The 26,699-nt window shown below is 41.8% G+C and overlaps 3 protein-coding genes across 4 annotated transcripts; 2 read left to right on the top strand and 1 right to left on the bottom strand.

Annotated features, from left to right (window-relative positions):
• Nucleotides 1-70: 70 nt before the first annotated feature.
• On the top strand, nucleotides 71-12,133 carry LOC109644458 (adaptor related protein complex 2 subunit mu 1). The gene is made up of 13 exons (XM_020109864.2): nucleotides 71-477; nucleotides 1,888-2,010; nucleotides 6,364-6,629; nucleotides 7,433-7,515; nucleotides 8,053-8,058; nucleotides 8,197-8,332; nucleotides 8,608-8,752; nucleotides 9,056-9,073; nucleotides 9,540-9,659; nucleotides 9,841-9,976; nucleotides 10,199-10,296; nucleotides 10,527-10,638; nucleotides 10,996-12,133. The coding sequence occupies exons 2-13, from the start codon at nucleotides 1,937-1,939 to the stop codon at nucleotides 11,128-11,130; spliced, it is 1,329 nt and encodes a 442-aa protein (XP_019965423.1). The 5' UTR covers nucleotides 71-477; nucleotides 1,888-1,936; the 3' UTR covers nucleotides 11,131-12,133.
• Nucleotides 12,134-12,479: 346 nt separating this feature from the next.
• Nucleotides 12,480-20,971, bottom strand: pcyt1aa (phosphate cytidylyltransferase 1A, choline a). The gene is made up of 9 exons (XM_020111404.2): nucleotides 20,613-20,971; nucleotides 17,909-18,022; nucleotides 17,224-17,323; nucleotides 16,953-17,069; nucleotides 16,325-16,476; nucleotides 16,075-16,153; nucleotides 15,401-15,543; nucleotides 15,110-15,298; nucleotides 12,480-14,878 (listed from the first exon to the last, which is right to left on the bottom strand). The coding sequence occupies exons 2-9, from the start codon at nucleotides 18,020-18,022 to the stop codon at nucleotides 14,660-14,662; spliced, it is 1,113 nt and encodes a 370-aa protein (XP_019966963.1). The 5' UTR covers nucleotides 20,613-20,971; the 3' UTR covers nucleotides 12,480-14,659.
• A 149-nt stretch (nucleotides 20,972-21,120) lies between these two features.
• On the top strand, nucleotides 21,121-26,391 carry and3 (actinodin3). 2 transcript variants are annotated; one of them, XM_069510738.1, is made up of 7 exons: nucleotides 21,121-21,259; nucleotides 22,947-23,038; nucleotides 23,889-24,023; nucleotides 24,505-24,568; nucleotides 24,745-24,789; nucleotides 25,267-25,406; nucleotides 25,508-26,391. In XM_069510738.1, exons 3-7 carry the CDS (start codon nucleotides 24,012-24,014, stop codon nucleotides 26,177-26,179), a joined length of 933 nt encoding a protein of 310 aa, XP_069366839.1. In that variant the 5' UTR covers nucleotides 21,121-21,259; nucleotides 22,947-23,038; nucleotides 23,889-24,011; the 3' UTR covers nucleotides 26,180-26,391. The 2 variants fall into 2 exon arrangements, with proteins under 2 accessions (XP_069366839.1, XP_019962210.1); XM_020106651.2 differs by lacking the exon at nucleotides 21,121-21,259 and adding an exon at nucleotides 22,695-22,822.
• The last annotated feature ends 308 nt before the right edge of the window (nucleotides 26,392-26,699 follow it).

The following is a 26,699-nucleotide window of genomic DNA, read 5'->3' as shown; positions in this document are numbered from 1 at the left end:
GGCTTCTATCCCATCCACAGAAGTCCGTGGTCCAGATCCACCTCTGGAGCATTTAGTGAATTCCTCTGTTACTCAAGAACATTTCATTAAACAAGCTGGACACTGACGTGCTCCAGAGTCCGGTTTAAAGAGGGGGAGGGCGGTGCCAGCTCGTCGCGCTAGTCCTCCGTGCAGCTATCACATCCATAAATCGTTAATGAACCTCCATGAAACTAATAGTAATTGAGCCGCAGCCTTTGTAGCTTATCACAACAGGGCCTGGGTGCGGTTTACACATCGCTCCAGCCGCGCCTTTTCCTGTCTCAGCGGAACGGCTGTGCGTAAGGACGGCGGGTCAGCTGACAGCCATCAGAGGACCGGGAGGAAGGAGCGGAATTAGCGGGTGTGCGAACTGGGAGCTGCACTGCCCGTCACAGAGGCTGTCTCCGAGGCCGACAAGGGGGGGTGAAAACCGGTGGCGCTAGCGTGAGAAGTCGGGTAAGTTCACCACGATCGAAATGGTCGAGAGTTAATGGTTGAACTGGTGTAAATGTAGCGCGGTGACCGCTGCGGAAAAGCCGGTGGAACGGTTCCATTCGCGGGAGACGCTAACGTTAGCATAGTTAGCCTCCGCTCCGCTAGCTAACGTAAAGCTAGTAAGAAACCGGAAACGAGATGGATTATTACTTTCATAATAAAAGCGCATAACGCGTCATTTAAGCTGTTTTCTAATCGCGTGTACTGCGTTGTGTACAATTAGCGCTTGCATTCGAAACGGTGGAGTTTCCAAAGTCAATTATTATAACATATATATAAATGAGTAGAAGTCTGTGAAAGGGTTGTGAACGGGCTGAATGTCTTTCCACCGGAAGTCAAGTTAAATTTTTGCACAGCTCGACGCTGGTTCACTGCACAGCTCTGCCAGCTAGCCTGCTAGCGTGAGCTAAATTAGCTAGCGATCTCTCATTCGGTGTATTTGCCATCACTTTGATCATAGCTGAAGGTCAGGCCTCCATCAGTGCTGGAGCCATTCAAAGCGAACATTTCCCTCATCAATCGAGCCACAAACGAGAAATTATGAAAAATGTATGAACATTTGGAAATGGACCGAGAGAGCAGACATCTTGACTTCGACCACATAAAAGGGCGATTGCGTTTTTAACTCGGTCACGACTCGACAATGTCTTATTGGGGAAACATTTGTGTAATCCAGGGCTCACATTTGTTTCATGTAATCCCACTGAGCCCTGTGTGTTCAACATGTCAGCTCTCGGTCTACGAGGAATTTCGAGCTTGTCCTTCATCTCCTGGTTTCCAGAAGCGTCATTCTTGAATGGAGGCAAATTCCTAAGATGTGTAGATCCAAACCATTTACAAAAATCTGCTTTGTGTTCATTTCACTGCATGTAGAGGGAATTTATTGTCTGCATGTGTCGATCTTCGTTTCCCCTGCTTAGTCTATTTAGATCCAGGCAGCAATTGGTGTAAAATCTAACCCAGTAAAAGCAGCAGATTTTCCAGCAGGCTACCTGGTGGTATCCTGCTTCACACTGGTGGCTGCTAATCTGCTGTTAATCTGCCTTTAGTTGAAACCAAGGAATTGGCTGTGTTGAGAGTAGAGCTATTTCTTGAGTCTTTCTAGCCTATATGAACCTTCATGTGTGTATGTGCATATGAACACAAATGAGTCACCAGAGTCGGGCAGCTGCAGGGAATCTTCAACTGGCAATAGAGAGTGATGTGTGTGAGAGACAGAGAACAGAAAAGCGGATGTGAAGGACAAACGCCTCCCTGTACTGTTGGTCACTCCCTCACATTTCACTGCTTTCACTTCTGTAACCCACTTTTTTCCCTTTCCTCCCCAATTTCCTTCCTGCAATCTCTTGCTCCATTTCTATCTCTTCCCAGGCGGGGTTTTGGTTTCACCATGGCCTGTTGGGACTGAGAAGCAGCCACAATGATTGGAGGATTGTTCATATACAACCACAAGGGGGAGGTCCTCATCTCCCGGGTCTACCGAGATGACATAGGGTACGTTTCTCAAGTGGTGAGGTTATATTTTGGTAGGTGACATAGGTCACCAAGGACGCCCTGATCCGTTTGGGTCGACAGGTTGGGTATTGATCCTGAAGGGATGAGAAAGGATTATGTCTTCCTTCCTTGCAAGGAAGTTCACATTTGTCTTGTTGCGTTATCTTCTCTAAAATGTATTTATAAAAAAAGCAACCATTACTTATTCTTGGACAAAGAACATACTTTGGTCTAATTAGAATAAAACAACCATAAAAAATAACAACAAATACAAGTGGCTGTAACTCACATGTAATTATTTCTCATGTACCATTGCTTACATTGTTTTATGTATTGATTCAGTTCATTTGTGCTTATCGAACCACACCTTCCATTTAAAGGACTAAGTGCAGCTGTTTGCAAAGTTCCTCAGAGCTGACATCAGTGTTGATATAAGACATTAACTACTGCCACATGCAGAAGAGGGACTGGAGCCTTGTTGTTCTCAACACTGGCAACAACATCTTTTCAATTCTCTGGATATTGCAGTGGCTTTGCTGTACTTTGAAATACTTGAACATAATTACCTTCAGTCAAACATAATATTTTTGTTAGAACCTACCTCATCATTTAAAAACACATTTATATTGTTTGTTAAATCTGAACATCAGCAGTCCCTGAGCAGGTTGATATTCAATATAATTCCAAACAGTATCTTCACCTACCGTTTATTGTGAGGCGGGATATTAAGATATAAAGGCCTGCAAAAAATAGCAGATTCTTTAAAAAGAAATGAAAAAAATAATTGAGATCTTCAAACAAGCAGAACACACCATATGAGTTGTAACACTGATAATCTCAGGGCCTCCACCTCTAATCCACAATTGGAATCTGAAAATTATCCAATGATTATGGGTAAGTGTGCACTTCTCCTGTTTTCACCTTTGATAGTTGATCATCGTCCTTTTTTGTAAAACATGGTTACTACAACTCAACATTAAAAAGAAATAAAAATAGAAATACATAAATAATGTCAAAAATATATATATATATATATATATATATATATATATATATATGTGCTAGCTTTGACATGGTGGGGCTGGGGAATTTATAGCTGCCTGGTTGGAAATAATATGTTAAAATATCAGTGGGTTGTAATAACTCCCTTTTAATATGTGGCTGTAAATGGAGACTTTGAGCAACTAAACAGAGCTGAGGTAGGAGTCAATGCAAAGCTCCTGAAGGTCCTGTGTGAAGGGAAATTTCCCTTTTGTGTAAAATGGAGGATTAAAACCATGGCTGAGTCATATCCAGTGTAGACTGTGGTGTAGTGATGTTGTAAAAGACGACATGTGTCTGGTTAAAGGATAATCCACACTGAATCACATGTATCATCACAACAGACAGGAACTCAGAAGAATATAATGTATATTCTGAAAATCTGACATCAGTGGTGTCTGTTTTCCATCTCTTATACTAACTTGTTTGTGGCACACTGTTGGTGTGATGTGGAATTTCCATGCGTGGACCCAGCGACATGCCTCTTTTCTTGCGTAAACTCTGTAACATCCAGTGTTTGGATTGAGGTCAGAGTAGAACGTTTCTTTCATGTTGCCTTTTAGATTTACACAGTGAGGGCCGGCAAGGTACGGAGAGGGCACAGGGGTAGAAATGGATTTCCTAATACTCTCATATAGATGCACAGAACCATTGCAGGGTATGCAGATTATTTCTTGTGAAGAACCAAAACAGTTTTTGTGATGTTTGTCGTGACTGATTAATGTGCCAGGTTGCATCTGCAGAGACACCCATCTTTTGTCTTTTTTCTAAGCAGCAAGATGTAATTGTGGTCGCTTAATGTTTAATTATTGCTCCACCCTTACAGGAGCTTCAGTCTAACAGGAGCACAAACACACTACATCTGCTTGCCCCTGTTTCCTCAGACATAGTACAACGAGTACTACAGAACAGCACAGACCAAAAGTACTAAGAGAAGGCTAGAATTGAATGATGACCTTTATCACTACAGCTGATTTTCGTTAGGTGCAACATAAGGATAGTGTTGTTCTTTTCACTCCCTCTGCCATTCTTTGAGCCTCTTATTAGCAGTGCAACAGATCACTAATCACATGGTTTGGATCAGATCATGGTTTGGAATCATTTTTCGGATCAGTAGTTTCATAATGAACCCAGAAAATATGCTTCTAATAGTCACATAAAAGATCAGTAAGTTGGTGTTTCGCTCCATTAATTTCTTATAGAGCTGTATGCAGCACTATTTGCCTCATGCTCGCTTAGTCTTGGTATCGTCCATAAAGTTGTAACCACTGAGACATCCAGACCTCAGTTTCAGCTAAAGCTGTGTGCGTACCCGCGAGTAATATTCAGTCCAGTTCTCTCATACGCAATAACTTTTCTTACACTCTCGAGTCTCTGAACCTGTAACTTGGACCCTGTTGCGTATCAGAGCTAACTGTGTGCGCAAGCAGGTGCACCATGCTTCAGCAGGAAAAACAGATCCATTAATTTTTTGTTCGTCTCTACACATTATATCAGTGATTATTTCCGTTCACATCACCAGTATCGGTTGCTTTTGGATATCCTCCCTGTTGCTGCAGCATTGCAGAGTCAAACAGGCACATTATGTTGCTCTAATGTCTGCAGTGTATGTGCTATTATGTTGTATTGACAGCTGTGGTACACACAGTTAGGGCTTTTCCTCACAAGTGAAATAGAAATGTAAATTAGAAAAGATGTTATAGAGCAGTATAGAGTTAATAATATGCACTTAATTTGCTGTTGTGAGTATAACGCACAACATTGAACCTTGAGCAATCTAATGTTGCAAACCTTCCCTCAGCACATTCGATTACAAAGATAGCATCATCACAAACACCATGTTACTCACTCTGTCTTTGTACATGATGCACGAAAATGTCTCTTGTGCATTTTTGTCTCTGTCCTCCCTCCGTTACTTCATCCGTGTTTCCTCTCTATCCTCTGTATCACCATTTTCCTCCATCTGTCCATCTTGGCCCCTGTAGGAATAGGTAAGAGACGCTCCAGTGTATCGAGCATGACCCCTCCCTCTCGTGGCCACCGATCAATGACCCCCCTCTTCCCTTCCCCGAAACCCTAAACTGCATGTCCGCTGACGCCACAGTCACCGTCCTGAATCTTCCTCTAAGCATGAGTCACCTGTCATGATAAATAAAGCCCCCAGCTACTGAAATACAAAAATCAATCAATCAAAGCCAAAGAAACCAGCCTCTCTTACAGTCCTTAAGTGAATACTATCGCTCTCCACCAACTCTGCCCAATGCCTAAGCATGTAGTCTGAGCATGGAATATGACTGATTTAGTCCTCATCTTCTGTTTCTACTGTGATCTGTCACATAGAAATTTAGTAATGTTTTAGATTATTCAAGATATAATTGTATGAGCTGATAGGCTTTGAGTTATCACCATCTTGAATTTCTAAACTTGCATCTTTCAACATATGTATCATCAACAAAGGAGGCTGTGTGCTGTTTGTGTGTGGTTCATTTTTTCCTCATGGTACCATTCAAAAAAAAAAAAAGGATTTTTGAAGATAAAATATAAAAGGTTTAGGTTATGTTCCTTATGCTGAGTTGTTAACTCGAGTTATTGATCTAAAGAGGTAGATGGAGTTGGTTAGATTTTTGGTAACTTTGCAGTTTCAACCTGGAATTAGACCCGAAGATGTTCTCAGGTGTTTCTCAGTAGGATTTGGTTTTCTTGTCAGAACGTGCTGCATCCTCTGCACTAACCCCTGTTATTTCTATATCCACAGTAATCAGGGCTTAAATTTCCCGAAACGTTGTTGCAATAAGCTACAGTGTTTTGCCTTTTTTCAGTAGAACTGAATCTAAATCTAATTTATATGGCCTTTGCCATAATAAAATAAAAACCTAATACAGATCAGGACCAAAAACATGGATGAACATCCTTAGTTCCTGGTGAGTCCAGAGTCAGTTATGATGCTTTTTCCTGGGTGTCAAGGTAAGCTCTATGAGCTCTCTCTCTCCCTCCTGGTAATTATCACCATTTACACAAAACAGTCCTTTTCTTCCTCTCAGAGCAGCAGCTCGATGTGTCCTTTTCCAGTCGGTTAGATCATGTTTTGATGATTGCTTATTCCTTGAAATGGGTTGAAATGTCATTGAGTTTTGAAGAGATTATTTATTTTGAGCCCTGGATCTCCCATGATCTCACAGGGTGGGTTAGTGTGAGACAACACTCTAATTGTTAAAAAAAAAAAAAAAAAAAACCCCTGAAACAATTATCTCAAATCCTCTCTTTTGTTTCCCCCCTCCATCTCTGTCCCTCTCCTCCTTCCTCACATCCCAGGCGTAACGCTGTGGACGCATTCCGTGTGAACGTGATTCACGCCCGGCAGCAGGTTCGATCCCCGGTGACCAACATCGCCCGCACCAGCTTCTTCCATGTCAAGCGCTCCAACATCTGGTTGGCGGCGGTCACCAAGCAGAATGTCAACGCTGCCATGGTGTTCGAGTTCCTTTACAAGATGTGTGACGTCATGACGGCCTATTTTGGCAAGATCAGCGAAGAGAACATCAAGAACAACTTTGTGCTCATCTACGAGCTGCTGGATGGTACGAGACCACAAGCTCTGGAGGAGAGGGAATCAAGAGTGTTGTATTTTTGTGTAGTAGATATATTCAGAGCCTGAATAATACTTAACATAGAAAATGTAGCATTTTACCTTAAATCTGTGGTGCTTAAACATTTAAATATCAACTTTTAATGAGCTTTATAGCTACATGTCCATGGTTTAACAGTGATGTGATTAAAATATAAAAGTTGACCTGTGCTGAGTAGAGCCAGACCAATACAGATTTTTGCGAGTGATGTGATACCGATGGAGCAAAGAATTTCTGATAGCGACATATCTGCCAATACATTTATTAAAAAAAATTGGAAATTATTCCTTAGATGTCGTTATCAATCCCTAATGACTAAGAAATGTTACTTAGGCATGATATTTTACATCTCAACCTCAAAGTTGATTAAAAAAATACTATAAATAAGATGAAAACACAAATACAACCAATAACTTTAATTAAGAAATTAACACTTTTCCTAAGCAAAATTTGAATGTAAATGCACATCCTTTCATATATTGATGATTCTGAAAAAATATTCTGACACACATCTGCAACCAAAGGCTGTATGTCTGTGAAAAGCTAATTTCACTCAAGTGTTGAATGGCAGGGACCAGAAAATAACCTACAACAGCATACAGATATGAATTGGTCACATGCAGGTTGATGTTTGAAATTTGTACAAATATAATTATCTCCCTCAGTGAGAGTTGGTTCTTTCGGTCACTACATGACTAATGTTCCTCCTTTTACCATCTTATCTCATACCGACTGTTATCTGTTTGTCTACACAGAGATCCTGGACTTTGGTTACCCCCAGAACTCAGAGACTGGAGCTCTGAAGACTTTCATTACCCAGCAGGGCATTAAGGGACAGGTCAGTGAGACCAATGTAGACTCCCATCAGATGATAAGGAAATGTTTGGCAGAATGAGGATATACTGTACAGCTGCCAGCTCTTTGGGTACAACCTACTAAAAGTAACAGCACAAGTCCTGCAATAAATCTTACTTTTATTAAGAATAGAATGTTTAGTTGAAACCTTTTAATTCAGCCATTTTGGAAGCACTAGTTGGTGATGTATTGCATAATATAAGTGACACTCAGGTAATAGCACTCTCTGTATGGATATCATATAAAACACAGTGCACACAAAATATTATGTTGAACTGTTTTCACAAATTCAAATATAGATTTCCTGTTTCTGGGTGTACATCACTCATCATGCAGGAACACATCTGTATGCAAGAATAACAAATATAATATATGACAGACTGGGAGCAAAAAACCCCTCACGAACTGTATGAAACGTGTTATTGTGTGATGAACCAAAATTAGCTTTCAATTAACATTTTTTCTGTTTTCCTCATTCTTTCCCCAAACTGCTCTTCGTCGGGGACACTTCATATTTCAGCACCAGGTAGGACAACACACTCAAGTTTCTACTTCATGTCCCTGTAGCGCTAATGATCCCCTTTCATCGTGGCCTTTCTGTTTGTCAGTCTCGTCAGCCCTCTCCTTTTGTATTAGTGACACAGTTTCTCTCCCTGTCTCCCAGACAAAAGAGGAGCAGTCTCAGATCACCAGCCAGGTGACGGGGCAGATCGGCTGGCGTCGCGAGGGCATCAAGTATCGCCGCAATGAGCTCTTCCTGGACGTACTGGAGAGTGTCAACCTGCTGATGTCGCCACAAGGTCCGACATTTCTTCTTTCAGGACAAGATCAATCATTCAGAATACATTTTGTTTAAAAAGATGACATAATGAAAACAGATTTGTGAATTATGTAAAAATGAATAGAATACATTTCTCATTTAATTACAACTTTATTCTCATAATAGTATTACAAGTTTGGATTTAGTTTTTAAACAGAGCTGGGAGTGTTGAGAGGAAAAAGCTGCACAACACAAAGAAAAGGAAAAAATATAATGGTTTGAATTGTATTTCACTTTATTTTGTTTGCCCCTCAGGCCAGGTCCTCAGCGCTCACGTGTCGGGCCGAGTAGTGATGAAGAGCTACCTGAGTGGAATGCCTGAGTGTAAATTTGGCATGAACGACAAGATTGTCATTGACAAACAGGGAAAGGGAGGAGCATCGGATGACGCAGGGAAGAGGTGAGAGACCACAAATCAGCTTCAGCAGAAAATGAACTATATTTAAACTGTGAGTCTGCAAATCATTTGGATAATCTGCATATTAAGTTTCTGTATTTAATGTGGTGCTTTATATCCTGACAAGATAATTCATTGTTGTGTTAAAATTGTAAGACACCACCTTGTGTGTTAGCCCCCTGTCTGTTTGAGTGTTGTCTACTTGATAACAACACTGGCTTTACAATTTATTTTTATTTTTTTCTTTTCTTTGGATGCATCTCTCCTTTCTTTCCCTCTCTTTCTTTTCTATGTGCTGTACCTCAGTGATTTAGGGGGAGGAAGGTACTGTACTGACAAGTGTCCACCCTTTGTCAACTCAACACAAACATGCACACACTCTACCAACACACTTGTCTTGTCCAAGCCTTCAAGCACATGAACATCTCATGCACTGTCTCCCACACTCAGTACAAATCATCCTGGTGGTTGTTTCCTTCTTTTAGTAGAATGGTTTGTTTGTTTTGTTTCCCCACACCTCCCTGCTTGACTTTTAACCCTTTAGCAACTTGCCTAACTGATTGTTTTTCTATTCTTTTTTAACTTTTACCTCATGTCTTGCTAGCAACAGTTCTGTCCTCATGTGTTGATGTTCCTTTTTTGATCATAGACAATAGTTGAGGGATAGTAGTAGTAGTTTTGTCTTTTGGAGATGTGGGAATCATAATTTTCAATATTTGATTAATTATATATATATAAGTAACTAATACTTTTTCTTTCTGTTTGTCTCATGTGTTTTCTCTCCCAGCAGTGGGAAGCAGTCCATCGCCATCGACGACTGCACTTTCCACCAGTGTGTGCGCCTCAGTAAGTTTGACTCGGAGCGTAGCATCAGCTTCATCCCCCCCGATGGAGAATATGAGCTCATGAGGTCAGTAGATGGATGTTTGAATATGACAGAAAAAGGGCGGGAGGTTGCGGGACATGAGACTTGTTGTTACCTGGAACAATTTCTCTTGAAATAAATGTTTGAGTGTTGAGAAATGACAGAGAGAGGTATGTGTGAACAGTAAGCAAGTCTTGTGTTAAAATGAAATGATTCCTTCTTGCAGGTATCGCACCACTAAGGACATCATCCTGCCGTTCAGGGTCATCCCTCTGGTGCGGGAGGTGGGGCGCACTAAACTGGAGGTTAAGGTGGTCATCAAGTCCAACTTCAAACCCTCGCTGCTGGCTCAGAAGATCGAGGTGAGATCTTATCACAGTTACGCTGGTGATAAATGCAAACTACCATAAAGACACACACACACACACACACACACACACACACCCACCCACCCACCCACCCACCCACCCACACCCTGATTTCTAAAACTATTCTCCACACATTACAATTGTAAACCCTTAAAGCAAATATGCATCTGACTCTTAGCTGCTTTAATATTAAAAGGCTTATTATCAATCTCACAGGTGCGTATCCCAACACCCCTCAACACCAGCGGAGTGCAGGTGATCTGTATGAAGGGAAAAGCCAAGTACAAGGCCAGTGAGAACGCCATCGTGTGGAAGTGAGTTGATGTAGCTCTGCTCACAAGATGTATGCAAACTGTTCTGAGTTAAATGAATCATTAACATCTTCTTCTCTTTAACCTGGTTGTTGTTACACAGACTGTCCTCTTTTTGAAGTCCACTTTTTTTCCCCTTGGTCCTTGTTAATACCACTTTTAAAATGAGGTTGTTTGTAACTGAAACTATAAATGACACTCACCAAGCTTACTGTGTGTGTTTGTGTGTGTAGGATCAAACGCATGGCTGGGATGAAAGAGTCTCAGATCAGCGCTGAGATCGAGCTGTTGCCCACCAACGATAAGAAGAAATGGGCCAGGCCTCCCATCTCTATGAACTTTGAGGTCAGGATACATTAAAATCCAACAGTCTGTCTACCTTCCTCTCTCACACACATAAAGTTTTTCTGAATTGTTGTAATGTAGACAAAAAAAGTTGGCTGACTAAATATGCGATATTGTTTGAACAAACGTCATGTACGGAGTCAGCAGCCAGACAAACAGATTATAGATTAAATGTGGTCCTACTATCACTCATGCAAATCACATCAAGCTCTTCCTCATACGCACACTTCCTGCTCAGAGCTGCCTTCTTTATTTGTCTTGCATAGAATATAGAATGCCAACAACATTCAGTAACACGTGTGGCCTACATTACCCAGCAAGCCCTGACACGCCCTGACCCTCCTCTCGTCTCCGCAGGTTCCTTTCGCGCCGTCTGGTCTGAAGGTGCGCTACTTGAAGGTGTTTGAGTCCAAGCTCAACTACAGTGACCACGACGTCATCAAATGGGTGCGGTACATCGGCCGCTCAGGCATTTACGAAACGCGCTGCTGAAGAATGATCCCTGCCGTGCAGCGAGCTGACCACTTCCCCGTCCCATCCTATCCTGTTAAAGATTTTTTTCTTCTTCCTCTTCCTACTTTGTCTCTTCTCTTCCTTCCCCCTCAACTTCCTTATAGCTTCTCTCATACACCCCTCCCACCTCCCCTCACCCCTTCTAACTAGGTGTTGGAGATTGAATTTACATCAAAAAATAAATAAATATGGTATAATGCACAGATATATGCAAAATGTGAACCATTGTATCGTATATATCTTGTAGTGATGAGTAAACCTGTAAACCAACTGGTGTCCGAAAGGAAAAGACAAGTGATGCAGGGGGGGACCAGGGGGAGAGGTCTGGGGGCACCCTTTGGTGTCTTTCAGGGTTGCTCTGTTGTGTTAATTCAGTGTTATTGTTCGACGATCCACTTCCTTTAGAAGTCCCACGTGTCGTAGAGTAATCCCCGCTATGATGATGTGTAGCTGTTGTGGTTTACAATGAATCCTGATCTAGTTTCCTGTACATGAGCTTCTGTCTCAGTAGAGTCAACCCTTCAAATCGAGCTGCGTCGTCTGATTCTGTGTTGCACACTGACTGATGTTTGATCTGTGTTTTTCGGGAACTGTCACTCTGGATCTCTTGTCAGTGGAAAGAGGAGGATTTAAAATGACTGAGCTCTTTGGGGGGTTTTTTGTACTTTTTTTAATGTCATTTCGTTCCCGTTTCCACTTTTTTTTTTTACCAGCAAGTAAAGTCAGAACATAAAAGAACATTCCAGACAGTGTAGAAGTTCGACCATCATACTTGTTAGGACTCCATTTCCTTCATTTTTCTTAAGCACTAATATCAACTTCGTCACACTATCTTGATTCAAAAATCAGGCCCTGGAAGTATGTGTGTGTGTTTGCAGTGAGGTGAGGTCTCCCCCTGGTGTTTGCCTCGTCACTATCTGCTTCTTTATGTGTGTAGCCCTGGTGACCGTTCTATCCAATAAAATCTGACTATGTAACCAAACCCTCCCACTCTCCTTCCTTATTTTCATTCGCCTGACATAATTTTAGCTTGTTTAAATGTCATTGTCTCACAGTTTCCTCTTGACATTGTTTGAAATGAGGGCGGGGGGAAGCTGTAGACATAATGAATCTTGGGTAATATTGGTTGTGACGTGGCTTTGGCCAGCGTGGTTTTCATCGTGTCTATTTATGAGACACATCGGGCTTAAAATCTTTTCTAAAATCTTAATATTTTGAGTGAACTGTGCTGAAATCTGAAGTTTAAATAGAAATTTAAGACACAAGTTCCCTGATTCTGGGAACCATGAGAATTTAAACCATGAGAAAGAAAACCACTGGTCAAGAAATGCTTTGGCCGACATTGTTTAATACATTTTTCCTGTCTTCTTCCTCTACATCCAGGACGTAAAACAAAATGAACCCCAAACAGTAAAATAACACTTGCTGTTAAAACATTAACATTTTTTTTAATCTTTGCAGCGGTGGCTGTCACTGACTCACCACTCAAGACTTTTGCCAACATTGACAACATGCTCTGAGAAGTTTCACACTGATTTTTAAAAAGAACAGATTCCACAAGAATCAAGGCAAGGCTTCCCAAAAGTAGCTTAGCACCAAAATCTAGGCTGGATTTCCTCAGCAGATTAGTCAGGTTTGTACTTTTAAATACCAAAAGTAGAACATTTATAACTGGGAATTCTTTACTTTTACTCCGTCCTCCACAAATCTTAAAATCTGACATACAACACACAAGAATAGAGCCCGTTTCTATCGCTGCAGCAAAGACTGATTTTAAACCACAGGTGCTTTTGAGAAACCAAGCCTAGAACAGATTGATCCGTCAACATTTATATTGGAGTCGTCTTAACAATATTGCATTACATCTTCAGGTCACCTGTGATGGTTCATTATTGGTTATATAGGAGACACAACACATGCTTTATTATCACTGGAGATGCAGGATGAATACACACTCGCGCACACAAACACACACCGAGGCCTGAATATCAAATATTTAACCAGTCATATTGGTTCAGTGCTGTAACAATGGCTCTGTTCAGAAAGGAAAAACAATAACGCTCACACCTTGTGCTCATCTAAAGAAAAGAGAATCAGTTTAGGGAAGAAGGAGGTAGCTACAAAGAAATGTGGACTTTCAACGATGCATGAACCCGAACCCTTCACCCACATGTGAAACTCAGTCCAGGCCACCAACACGGATCTCTACACAGACTACAGCACAAAGTCCTGATTAGTACCTGGTATACTTGTATTTTTCTGTGCGTGTGTGTTACCAATGAGGGGAACACATTTAAGAAACCTTCTGTGCTCAAGATTCCAACTAAACAAAAGATGTGATTTCTTACAAATAGAGACTGTTCTCCAGTGTTTTTTGATTTCTGAAAACCTAAAACGTTCTCTTAGCATCACATGTGTATCAGAGGTAACGTTTGACTCCCAGTGGCCCAGATCTGCATCACATAAAAGAAAAGAAGTCCAGCCCTTCTCACGTTGATTTTCGGCTCAGCCTGAAAGTGCTTCTACAAGGGGGATGATTAAGATCACATCTGTACAGAGGATAAAGAAAGGAAAGATGAAATCTACAAAAATAAGTTTCTACATCAACATTTCAACAGGCCCTCCCTGCCATCCTTACAAGCATTTCTCTTCTGCCACATTTAAAAAGGCTTCCAGTTTGAAACGTCTCTTTCAAAGACCGATTCCCTTCCGCAGACAAAAACTAAATGCAGTAAAGTCAAGCTGAACCCAGAACTGTCAACAGATGGAGAAAGACATTTCAAACATGCCAATGTTATTTTAGAGCTTGTATGCAAAACAACACCACATGCACATACACACAGCCACACGCAGCCCAAAGCAGGCGACAAACTTGAGAAAAAACCTGCTGTTAGTTGGACGATTAACACCGTTACTCTTAGATTCAGCTCTGGTTTGATCTGAAGTTTCCCCTGGTATAAAAAAAAAAAAAAAGCCAGGTTGATTTAATGTTAGTAAACTGCCGCCGCATTAAACGAGCAGACCATTTAAACCTTCAGTTTTCGGACCTACTCCAGGATAACTTCAACAATGTCACCTCTCGCACACCAAGGCAACACGTGCTGTTCCAACAAGTGACTGAAACCCCTGCGAGCCCTCCCGCTAACGTCATGACGAGAACAAAACCACAAACTCCTACAATACCATCAAATATTCCTAAGTGGCATTGTCTAATAAAAATCAACATCAAAAGTGACTGAGATAAATGAGAAAATTGTGAAAGAACTCAAGTGACTAGTGGTAACTTTTACTGACCATAACACGGGGGAGACAAAATTGTCTGTTTAAAACAAGAGCTGTGGAGACACTGGTTGTTACAATTAACGTGACACTGAGGTGCTAAACAACAAAATAATAAAAACAAAAAAAAAAACAACAGAAGATGGAAGCAGGAGCTCGAAGAGAATCACGCTAATCGAACACTCAGCTAACTGTTAGCACTCTGGCTGTGGATCGACAAACTGACGATTCAGTTTTCGTCGTCTTCTTCGTCGTCCTCACTGATGAGGTATCCGCGGGCGCCACTGTGGTGGGGCGGAGGTGAGGGTGGAGGGGAGGTCTTGGTGAAGAAGGGGAGACGGAAAGTGGGAGACGGCGAGCGCTCCTCGCGGGTGGGGCTGCTGTCGGGGCTTTGCCTGGGGCTGATGGCCTGCAGCATGCGGCCTTTTCCTTCCTTCAGCATGTGTTTCTGTGGAGGCATGAAGAGTTACATATCAGTTAAATGTAAGAAAGCGTTGACCCTGAATAGGTCACCAGCGCATCACAGGGCCAACATACAGAGAATCGCATTCACTCACATGCTGGTATATCAAACGTTGTGTCACTGAGCAGAACAATTGAAAGCCTTCCCTCCCAATCAACAGTGTAAGTAAGGATGTGCTGCTCGTCATTCAATACCATAGAAAAGCGTCATCCTCACCAGAGCTCCCTCAGGACCAAACATCTGCAGGAAGTTGCCGATGAACTCCCTGGATTTCTCCTCCCATTTCTGAATGAGATCGATGCTCTTCTCCTCCACCTTCTGCACAAACTCCTTGCTCTTCTCCTCCACGTCACGCACCTTCCTCTTCACCTTATCCACACGCTCCTGCAGGTGGTATTTCTTCTCCTGTCGAGAGTGAGGAGAGCAAATGCCATGAATCACATGAATCTCTCTCTCTCTCTCATACTCACACGCAAGAAAAGTTGAAGGGAGTTGAGAGACTCATACGTTGATAAAGCTGACGTTGAGCTCCTTGGCTGTGTATCCTCTCTGTAGGTTACGTCTGACATACACATCGTAGTCACGGACGATGCGTGTGATGATGTCAGAGGTGGAGATGCCTTCTGTCCGCTGGGTCGGAGCAAACATACCTGAGCAACACAGATCCAAGGTCAGAGTAGACTCCTGATATCACATATTTACAATGATAATCAGGATTTTGTGACTAATAAATGTAGAACCACATACATTGAAGGTGGTGTTAGTAAATAGAGGTTCAGTGTTTGGGTGGTCAGAAGTGTCATTATTTTAGTATATTATACTATATGTTTATTCAGAGTCTTAGTGTCATTAGTGAGCTGACACTGTATAGTCTGAAAATCTCCATCACTTAAGATGATTTATCAGACTCACATCGCTCCCACTGGAGCCACAGAAGTTCTCACAAAGACAGAATGTGAACCAACGTAGATAAAGGAGGAAAAAGTTATCTATTATCTATTTCCTGGTGGTGTATGAATATAAAACTATGATATTCAAAATAAGTCATACAATCTCAAAGAAAATACATATTTAAATCCATCATGCTATCCAGTCTCATATGTGCAAGAGTTGTAAACACTGAACTGTATTGAGTAATTATTTGTGTACCACAGAACAATTTTGGTTACTATGACACTCACCAGCTTCTTTAATGTGCTTGTACACGTCATCACTGCCCGCTGAGGAGTATGGGATGTCGTCATGGGCCACAAAGTCAATCTGGAGAGGTCAATACCACAGAAATCAACACAGTGGATTCGTCTCCAAAACAGAAAATCACTGAGGAGTCTGGACCACTTGTTCTTCGAGTACAAACATTTTGTTGCTGGTTTCTCACCTCAAGATTCTTAACTGTCTAATTATGTCTTTTAAATGTTTTTATACACTCACGTGATGTCTTTCGAGGAATTCTGGCGTTAACGTCCAGGGAGCATTTCGCACCACCTCGTCCACGTAGCGGCAGTGACTGATGGCATCATAGCGTTCATCCTCATTCATCACTGTGAAGCCCTTGTATTTGTGGGTCAGGTCATCGCTGCACACTGTGGTCAGTTAGAAAAATGTACAGAAGTTAATATTTACGGAACATAAACCATGGAAGCATGGTTCTGGTTCACAAAGAAGCAAGTCATTAACGGAGGAAAGGAAAGACAAGCAATGGACACTGAAAGATACTTGTTTCTGTTACTGTTACTCAGCTCATTATTATTACGATGGTGTAGTGAAAACAATTCAATGTTTATCTTCTGAATTTGATAAAAAGCACTGATCAGACTGACTCATAAGATGAATATGATAAACCTAAGAACAACTCGCAAATCCCACAGTAAATTCATCAGACTTGTAATGTTATCTCGATAGTGTTTCAGTGTGCACAGTTTCAGACTTATGAAAGAAGCAGCTGATGGAAGTCAGCTGCTGCAAGATGGAGAGAGAGAGAGAGAGAGAGAGAGAGAGAGAGAGAGAGAGAGAGAGAGAGAGAGAGAGAGAGAGAGAGACGCACACGAGTCATGGTTACCTCCAACGATGAGGTGTGTATTTGGGAAGAGGCATTTAGCCTGCATGAGAGCTCTGGCGTGACCTGAGTGGAAAACATCGAAAATGCCATCTGCATACACCCGCACTGGTCTGTCAGCTGGATGGAGAGAGACAAGGCATACAGAGACGAAAGATTAAAAGTGAATTCAAGATTGTATGCATATGACTGTACTTAAGACTGAGAGAGAAGAAATACGAGGAGAAACTGGAATAACAAAAGTGCAATGAGGTCGAGAGAGAATCTGACTCACGTGGTGTTCCCCTCTTGGCCGTCTCCATGTTAACCCTCTCATAGGGTTTACCATCCGCTGGCTCCAGCTCATCTGCAAAAGGTGCAGGGTGCTTCAGCCCCTAAAAGACCCAAACCAGCAGAATGAAAGACTATGACTGATCAATGACGTTTTTTACTCACACAAAAACTATTGCTTTACACTGAACAGATTCCCTCTGTTGTTATAACATTATTTCCTGGACTCTGACAAAACAAGGCTGATGTTGATATCAAGCATGTCGTGTTGCTTTAAAACAGCTGGTGACATTTTAGGCAGCTGTGGCTCAGGAGGACCACTAATGAGAAGGTCGGTGGTTCGATCCCCCCCCCCTCCTCCAGCCTGCATGTCAAAGTGTCTAATTTCCCACTGGCGGCTGTGCCAAAACTATTTGAATGGGATGTGTGATAAAGAAGCTTATAGCTTGTGTGTGAAAGGGTGAATGAGACTAGTGGTGCACAGCATGATATAAAAGTAGTTCATTTTCAACTGTATAAACACATGACATTGACCGAACTTGGGTTTAGCTGTCCTCACACAGAATATGATCTACATATAATCTATGTTCAAACTGTATGCATCCACATATACCTGTCTGTGTGGCACACACACACAGAACCTATGGAAAGTGTTGGACAAACATGCTGCTTAGTGACAGTTGGCTCACCACAGTGCATCTGGGGATTTTCACAAGCCTCTCCCTCTCATCGTTGTCCCCTTTGGAGCTCTCTCTTCTTCTCTTCCTGGTCAGCAGCAGTTCACTGGAGCTTTCGGCTTCCATCTGAGTCAAAAACCAAAGCCAAACTATAAAAATACTGAATATCTCCAATACACCATACATGACCTCTGGATATGATCTCTATGTTACATAATAACAGTATGCATTACATAGCATACTGTTCAGACGGACTGTAAATCTAGACAGCTGTGAGGTTATGGGAGATGACATATCCTGAGTCAGCGCTGAGCCAGTAACAGACAGAGGACACAATGTGCCTCAGCTCAGTGAACCACCAGGACGCCTTGGATCTAAAAAAAACCAAAAACAGGATAGCTTTCACTAGCGTACTGACAGTGTAGAATAAATGTCAAGTAGAGTGAAGTAAAGCAGAATAAAGCTAATACAATCTGTTTCAAATTGTTTGGTTTATTGGCAGGTGGCAACCAACGTCAAGGTGCATTGCCACACATTGTGTTGTTATGTGAATCAGTTATTGTGGTCATATAAGAGGAGCCTAAGTGATTGGAGTGGGTCTGAAACTGTCCTGTGTATCCTCTCAGAGCAGGACTGGGATCCAACACCACATTCCCTCAACAGAGTTTGAAACAACTTTTAAGATCCCATCCACAAGAAAAATGTGACTCCAAATATATCTGTCAGATTACAGCAAGACAAGAGAAAGTGGTGCTGATTTCTCATAACAGAGGCCTCCGTTGTTATGGGTTAAGGCTCTTCCCCATTCCAAACATTCCATAAAACAAGCAAAAATTAAGCCACAGGTCATTAAAGGGAGGGGCCATTACCCTAAAATATCAATGGTCATTACTTCTTCAAATTGCAGATAAATTCTAACAATACCAGGCTGGACTTCTGCTGCTGTGTGAGTTATGCAAGTGTGACTGAGTATAATGAGTAACTTATGTTGCACTACATATTTCTGGTGGTGGCAGCTATTTGATCAAACAAATCAAAATGCTTGCACAAGCACCTAGCTGCCTCTTTCTCTCTGCAGCAACGGAGTGAGAAGCCCTGCAGGGCTCCCACTACACACTGACAGAGGAGATTTACAGGAGCAGCAAATGTCATCATGGCTGACACTGGCTGCTATATTAAAAAAGGAACAAAAAGACAGTGGCATACCTGTTTAACCAGATGCTTTGCAACAGAGATTCATGACAGAACCTGTGAGTCCATTTAGTAAGACAATGCCTCCCCAAACCAAATCTGAGGAGAAGGTCTGATGAATAAGACGATTTACAGCAGCTACAAGTATTTAAGTTTGTGAAAGTCACTATTGAAAGATCTGGCAATTCTTTTTCCAACTAATCATGAACTATTTACTGTATAAAATGCCAAAATAGTGAACAATACTCATTCAAGTTTCATAGAACACATGGTGATATTTTCAAATTTCTTGTTGTGTTTCTTTCTTTCTTTCTTTCTGTCTGTCGTTGCTTCTTTAGTTTGACCTGTTTGGCTCTGTGGTGCTGTGGCCTGGTTGTGTGCACTCTGGATGGGCTTCCTGGGTGACTTTACTGTGGTGTGGGTGAGTGAGTGACTGAGAGACATTGTTCATGAGAAGGCAGGCGCTTGAAATTCTAGAATTCTTTAAAAAAGTTTATCAATGATGAAGAACAAAGCAATATGTAATCATTTAGAATAGTGATTTAATGTTGCTGAGCAACCTTAGGTGGAGCATTCTGAAGAGGTTTGACGAAGAAGACAGGGACACGGTAGATGGCGATAATTCACCTTAATGTTGGTGTCACCTGCCAATAAATTGAACAAAGGCGAAGAAGAAGAAGCTTAGCAACCTACACTGCCCTGGCACCGTGCTCTTTGGCTGGGCCTGGGTGGTGTCCCCCAGGCTTTGTGGCACTGTGACCAGGCCGTGCGCAAAGTGGCAGCGTCCCCGAGTATCTGCCCCCAGATCCATGTGCTCTGGCAGGCCTGGTTCCTAGGCTGAAAAGGGTGGCCTGGAATGGAGTTAAGTACCCAGTCTGAATTTTCATCCCAGTCCACCCCTGGACATACCAGAACTGCCATCAGGCCACCGGGAAATGTCCCAGTGCTCCCAGTGTGCAGACCACCACTGTCTTCAGTATTTATGTGTGCCCTGATGTGCAAAGCGCTAAGCAAACACTGTTATTCACCATACTTATAGTTGAACACTGTGGCTTGGGGTCTAACTATGGAGCTCCCTAAATAAGTCAGTGTCTCCTGCGATTGATCTCAAAGAAAAGTTAGAGAGATCCGTAGGTCAGTTTAGTTGTTGGTCCTGTCCCGGCCTCCTGATGGTCCCGGAACCCAACTTTGAGCACCACAGGCTTCGGCTGCATTTCACACAATGTTCCCTACCTCTGTTCTATCGCTTGTTTTATCATATGGCGTCACAAACAGACAGAAATACGCCGAAAGTTAGCTGGAGTCCGGTCACCGCTCCTCCAGCTGGACTCATGACAGCGAAGTCAACCCAGAGAGTGAAGCAGATGACAGAGGAGTTGAAGAGGTGTCACCGTAGCTCCACTGTCAAACCCCAGAGTACTTCACACTGTCCGTGTGGCCAAACCCCTGAAACCATGATGCTAACCACCCAGTGAAGTACAGCCAGGGACCGTTAGCTCGTTGCTTTAGTCTTGTATTCACTTACCGTTCACTCCTTTGTCTGGAATGGCTGTTTAGTTTTAGCAGGAGTGGGCGGGTTCCTCCCTTCCTACGAGCAGCAAACCTGGATAGCTAACGCAGCTAGCTAACGTCGAGCTACCAGCAAGCTAGCTGTCAGGTCGGTGGACTCGTTAGCTAACTTTAGCGGTTAGCTCGCCGATTAGCCGACAGCAGCAACGGCAGTGAGAACAGACGGTCCTGAGCGCGAGGAGGCCTGGCGTCGCAGCCGCTGCGAGACTGTCACCTCCAGAAGGACGAGTAAATCAGCGGCAGTGACAGATTGTACTACAACGCTGACAGGTCAACAGCACAGGAACTACAAACCTTAGACATCCCTAAGGGAAATGACGACACGACAGCCACGACAGCACTCCCGCTGTTTTATTGTGCTGACACCTAGTGGAGGTACTACACGTGGCAGCAGGGAAGCCTCCACGAGATGACGTGTGTTTCATAACGTGATTCTCACTGAGGTGTTTCTGCTGAAAATCAGACACGAGGAGTGTCCACATCCTGCATTTAGTTCAATGACCTACTGTGCGTCCATTTAGTCCTCACTCATTCAATACTATGCATCCATTTCCATCACAATTACTCCCACTGCTGTCAGACTCTGTGACACCACCCGAAATGGTAAATATAATATTTCTAATGTCACCTCTACTCATGATATTTGCACTATTTCTAACAGAAAATAACTTTTTGCACATTTGTTTCATCTGTACATCACAATATGTCCTGATATTTATGTACAAACAGGTTTTCTACTTGCTCGCGCAATCATCCTGTGCCCCTGTACTTTACTTTATAACATGTCTATACAAACCACTACAGTGAAAGATGTATATTATGTACATACTCAACATTCTATTGCCTTTAAAATATTTTTTTTTTACATTCTGACCTGCCTGCTGCTGTAACAACTGAATTTCCCCGTGGTGTGGAGCAATACAGTTTTATCTTATCTTAGTAAAAAGAACTTATACCAAATCATTAAAAATAGCTAAGTCATCATTTCAATGGACCTGATCAAAAAATTGGGATTCTTTATACATCTTATTCTCATCTGCAGCAAACAAAACAAAAGTCTGCTCCAGCCAACTATTTGCAATTGTACCTGATTTTACAACATACAAACTTTAATGACCTCTGTGGTAACCAGGCCCACATTTCCAGCATGGTGATCATGGAACTATCTGCTTTCAGTGTATATTAAGGTTGTAGCTGCTGAGCAAAGAGCACAGAGGTAACGTAGCTTTGGAATGACCTGAAGACATTTCTCTGGAGCGGATCCTCTTGTTTCCTGCAGAGAGCTCCATGACAAGGTGTAATTTCACTCGAGGATCAGAGGGGCACATGTTAGGATAATTGATACCCTGAAGGTGAAGTGTTAAAATTGTGAAACGAAAGCCATGCGCCACAGTAATGCAACCACGACATGGTCTCCAACATACATACATAAAAACAGCATTAAAATGATTACGAGGTGTGTAATGTCGCCCAGGAGAGATTTCACATCACAAATAAGCATCTACTTGAAAATAGTGTGACATAGTTTAACCAATAGCTGGTATAACAGGTCATATTTTACTTTTTCCAGCACAAAACAATGGAGATATAACTTACAATCTCGTTTAACATTATAAAAAATGTAAACTATGTTTTTTAAATTATTTTTATTTTTTATTATAGACAAGGTGGCATGATCTTTCATCCATTCTGAAAGTTTATCTCTTCAGTTCACTGTCATCCAGATTCACTTTGTCCAATAACAAAAAGTACCAAGTATGAAAGTGTTACTCTGAGAAGCCTGCATTGGAAAATAATGTGAAAATGTTTTTTTGTCCTACTTACTCTCTCTGAAAATAGTTGAGTTTATACTGCAGCTGTTTGTCCCAGTATACAGGGGAAATAAATGTATATCATTGAAGAGTAATAGGTGTCCGTACCCTTCCATTTTTGTCATGTGCAAAGAGCAATTACAGTATGATGTTCACCATTAGCCACCTGGCAGGACTCCTTCAGACTCCCTGTCTCCTTCTAGTGCTCTTTGATCGCAGCCTCACCTGCTGGTTTGAAGGATAGAATTTGCTTCCCTGTTGAAATGACAAACAGCGGATGGGTGGACAGTCACCGAGCAAGATATGAAGGAAGAGAGTCAAAATGGGTCAAAAGAAGACCCGGGAATGTCATGAAGTACGTACAAATCAGATAAAGAAAGATATATTACCTGACTGAGTCATGGTTGACATTTGTCCGAAGTTTAGCCAGAACATATGAATTGCATGTTCTTATTTAATAACTCTTTTTTTGATCTCAGATCTTTTGAAGACATGCAGCAAAGGGCCGGATCAAAACCAAACCTGCAGCCGCTGCAGAGAACGCTAACCTCTGCAAATGAAATATTTGTCAGTGAGTGGGGCAACCAACACTAAAACACATGCATCCCCCCCCTTTAGTATCACATGCTATTTCACAGATACCTGAAGGATCCCAGTTATACAGTCCAGTCAATGACAAAACGCTTTTTATCACTGTTGGTTTTGTCTAGTTCCATATTTGATTTAATTGATCTGTTTCCCAATGTTTTTGTCTCCAATTGCAACAAGAAGACACAGAATATGAGACAAAGTAAAGGAGTTTCTGTTGGAATTTACTTTTTGACCAGATTTTAATTTAATATGAAGATATGTGTCTACTTGTGTTATCCAGAGATTGAGAAATCGTCTGGAAGTATCTGAACAACAATTCCCAGGTCTGTGTTACAGATTCTTGGTGTTGGGACAAGCAGGCCCATAATTCCTACATATTTCTTGGGGACTTAAACAGCAGTTGACTCAGCTCCCCCTCTATTTTTTGACTGGCCAGGACCAAAGTTAAAAGGACACATCCAGCTGTTTTGGGGACGGAGGGTTAATTTTTACCTGCCAGGCATGTTTTGTCAAGAATTAGTCTACAGCAACATGGTGCATGGCACCATATTTTGCAAATTTGGAGCATACAACAGACTGACGAATCAGTGTTATGCAGATATAGATTTTGGAAACTGTATGCATGAATTATGCCTCCACTCATGGCTTCACCCAGGATTATAATCCCTTTGGTAAATATAAGTAACTGGACTGTCTGTGCACCCAGTGGATTCCCTGCTGTCATGGGGTTGTTCCCTGTGGCTTTACAAGGTTCCACATTTTGTTTGAAGTTTACCTTTTACTGCTGGTTCATGCTCAACGTGCTAATGAGCTCTTCCACGTCTATACAGAACATGCACGAGGGGTGGAGTCAGGCCTGCCAGCAGGTCAGTGGCCAATGGAAAGCCCTCGGGATTAACAGCAGTATTTATGAACACATATGTTGTGCAGCACATTAGTCCAGGACGGGGGAGATGCAACACCAGGTGAGCATGTTGAGTTAAAAAAATGTCTGCAAGTAGCTGTGTTGGGTTTAAAAGCAGAGCCTATCAAATATATAGGTTTAATGTTAGCACCATGTTTGGACCATGCATGGTTCCCCATGATGCAGAAAATAGTTAGTACAGGTAAATAAATATCAGAAAATTCTGTAACTGATCAAATAGCAAGATGCAGTAGTAACTTCACAGGGAAATACATCCCTATGAAGTACCAACTGGGATTTTACAGGATTTTTCCTGTTGTGTTATTTTTTGTTATCATGGTTTCTTTTTCTTGAAGGCAGATGTACTACATCTGGTTTTAATTATCATATGATGTGATGTGACACGTTGGAGTGTCCCCACATTTTTTGTGCCCTTTTGTTATGTGCTGTTAGTGCTTTAGTTTAACATTATTTCGTGAATAACAGTGACCATATAAGACAAATTGCAATAATTGGGGTTTTGCTTAATATTATAATTTCAGACATCAAGGATGATATTTGACGAGTCCCTGTTGAGGACGCTATGCTGCTTGCTGTTTATGTCAGGTTTGTAAAATACATTAATTTTTTTTTGTTTGACTTGAATTTAAGAGTTAGATCTCTGGGACAATAACTTAATGTTGGATTCAAGGCCATAAGTGGAAAGTTTTTACAATCTTGGCTATATACTTTCATGCTTTCAACTTTTTTCTGTATGTGTGTCTTTCTCTGCTTCTCTCCAGGTTTGCTAGAAGCAACATCTCTTATGAAAGTAAAGAATCCTGGAGGTATTTGATCTATCACATTATTGCAGATTGTAATCTGGTTTGATTCAAAGTATAAATAGATTAAAAACAGTAAAAACTCATTTATATTGTGACTGGGAATGTTTTTTGAGTGGTGCTAAATATTCATATATTGTTTAAAGGCTGACATTTCCTTAAAAGTCTGTATTTCATGTAAAAAGTCATAGTAAATTAAAGTGCAGCCATTTAGACATTCGGGTTTTATTAATTCTTTCAAAGTTACATGCCATAAGCACAGTTCATATGTTACTTTACAACTTCCATTCATTATGTTTAATAAAATAGATTGGATACCTGTTATACATGAAATAGCTTATGGCAAATTTTAGAATGTAAATACTCTTTTTTCAAAATTTATCAGTAGTTAAAAACAGAATGCTTCTCAAATTGTATTTCTAATGAAATCAGAATGTGTGTCCTTATAATTCCTCTTTCCATGTTCTTCCACATTGAACCCAGTGAACATTGACTCAGCTCAGGCTCATGATTTCTTGACTAATTCTCGACCAAAGAGGAATGTTGAACCAAAGTGGTACCGAGGAGCTCCTGACTTTCAGTCCTACTATCGCTTCTACAACAGCATTGGACACATTGAGGGGGTAAGATGAGAATAAGTGGAAATATTTACATGAACATATGTGGATCTATTCAGCTCAAAATGTTTTGTGTCCTCTCTGAGCATTTTCTGTTTCTCCCTCAGATCTATGAGATTGACAGGATCAGGATGCTGTATCAGCAGATGCGTCACTTGGAGCTGACCTACGGCCCAGACGCCTCCAGTTACCAAAACATCTTAGGTGTCCAGACGACTACCGCTGCACCAACTACAACCAGCCAGCCTCCTCCACCTCCCACCACACCTGCTCCAACTCCAGACCCCCTGGAGAACGCTCAGAAGATCTACCTGTGCAACCCCAGAGACCCGCTGTGCAAACCTCAGATCGTCTACCTGCCAACGGGGGCTGTTCCAGTGTTGTGCGACCCACGACTCAACTCGGCCTGCAGGCCCAAAACAGAAGAGGAGATTAAGGCTGCAGTCCCTCCCCCACCTCCCCCTGCTCCCAAAAAGTCTGCCCCACCTCCCCCTCCACCTCCACCTCCCATTATCGCTGCCAAAGGTATGGAGTATGACTGCGACCCATACTGGGATCCTGACTGCCTCATTGACCACCCCCCCCGTCCTATCGAGGAAACATCTGCACCAGAGGCACCAGCTGAGGAGAAAGTGGTGAAAGAAGAAGAAGCAAAAGCTGAGGAGAGTGCCCCTGCAGAACCAGACATAGAGAAAATCCCTGCTTTCTTTGACCCTTATGATTTCAAACGTGACCTTTATGACCCCTTTAAATATGCCAATCCTGCTCCAGAAGAGTAAAAACAGAGTGCTTAAGAAATAAATAAATCATGACAGGACTGTGAGCAAATCCGCAAACTAAACGTAAAACTCATACAGGTCATCATGTCGAACAAGACAGACATGTAAACACAGCTTTTTTCCTCATGGTTTCCAACATTATACCTACAGTACAGTATGTGTGTATGAGTGCTCATATTGTGATACATAATAAAATGTGCGATCGACAAAAATCAAGTGTGCGATTTTATATTTCATTTGTCATTGCATGGGTTTGATAACAGAAGTAGGAAATGTGTCTCTTTCCCTGCTACCATTGTTTTATTTGACCGCTAAAGGTAGATTTTGAATTTCCCTACGGGGATTAATAAAGTACTTCTGATTCTGATTCTGATTCTGATTTAACTTAGCTGTGGGCCAATATGCTACGCCTACTCCTCCTCTTCCTCCTCCTCCTCCTCCTTCTACTCCTCCTCCTACTATTACTTCCACTACTACTACGGCTAATAATAATGATAATAATAATAAGTAAAACTGAAGT

The sequence above is a fragment of the Paralichthys olivaceus genome, chromosome 16, assembly GCF_024713975.1.
Source record: "Paralichthys olivaceus isolate ysfri-2021 chromosome 16, ASM2471397v2, whole genome shotgun sequence".
In the NCBI taxonomy this organism is placed as follows: Eukaryota; Metazoa; Chordata; class Actinopteri; order Pleuronectiformes; family Paralichthyidae; genus Paralichthys; species Paralichthys olivaceus.
This window is presented reverse-complemented; position numbering and strand designations above follow the sequence as displayed.

Excerpts from the sequence above, each read along its gene's own strand:
- LOC109644458 (XM_020109864.2), top strand. The coding sequence starts at position 1,937 with ATGATTGGAGGATTGTTCATATACAACCACAAGGGGGAGGTCCTCATC. Across the intron at positions 9,660-9,840 it reads GGAGAATATGAGCTCATGAG|GTATCGCACCACTAAGGACA; the intron begins GTCAGTAGATGG and ends TCCTTCTTGCAG. Across the intron at positions 10,297-10,526 it reads GAGAACGCCATCGTGTGGAA|GATCAAACGCATGGCTGGGA; the intron begins GTGAGTTGATGT and ends TTGTGTGTGTAG.
- and3 (XM_069510738.1), top strand. Across the intron at positions 24,569-24,744 it reads CTGCTTGCTGTTTATGTCAG|GTTTGCTAGAAGCAACATCT; the intron begins GTTTGTAAAATA and ends GCTTCTCTCCAG. Across the intron at positions 25,407-25,507 it reads GCATTGGACACATTGAGGGG|ATCTATGAGATTGACAGGAT; the intron begins GTAAGATGAGAA and ends TTTCTCCCTCAG.
- pcyt1aa (XM_020111404.2), bottom strand. The coding sequence starts at position 18,022 with ATGGAAGCCGAAAGCTCCAGTGAACTGCTGCTGACCAGGAAGAGAAGA. Across the intron at positions 15,544-16,074 it reads CAAGCACATTAAAGAAGCTG|GTATGTTTGCTCCGACCCAG; the intron begins GTGAGTGTCATA and ends TGTGTTGCTCAG. Across the intron at positions 15,299-15,400 it reads TCAACGTCAGCTTTATCAAC|GAGAAGAAATACCACCTGCA; the intron begins GTATGAGTCTCT and ends CACTCTCGACAG.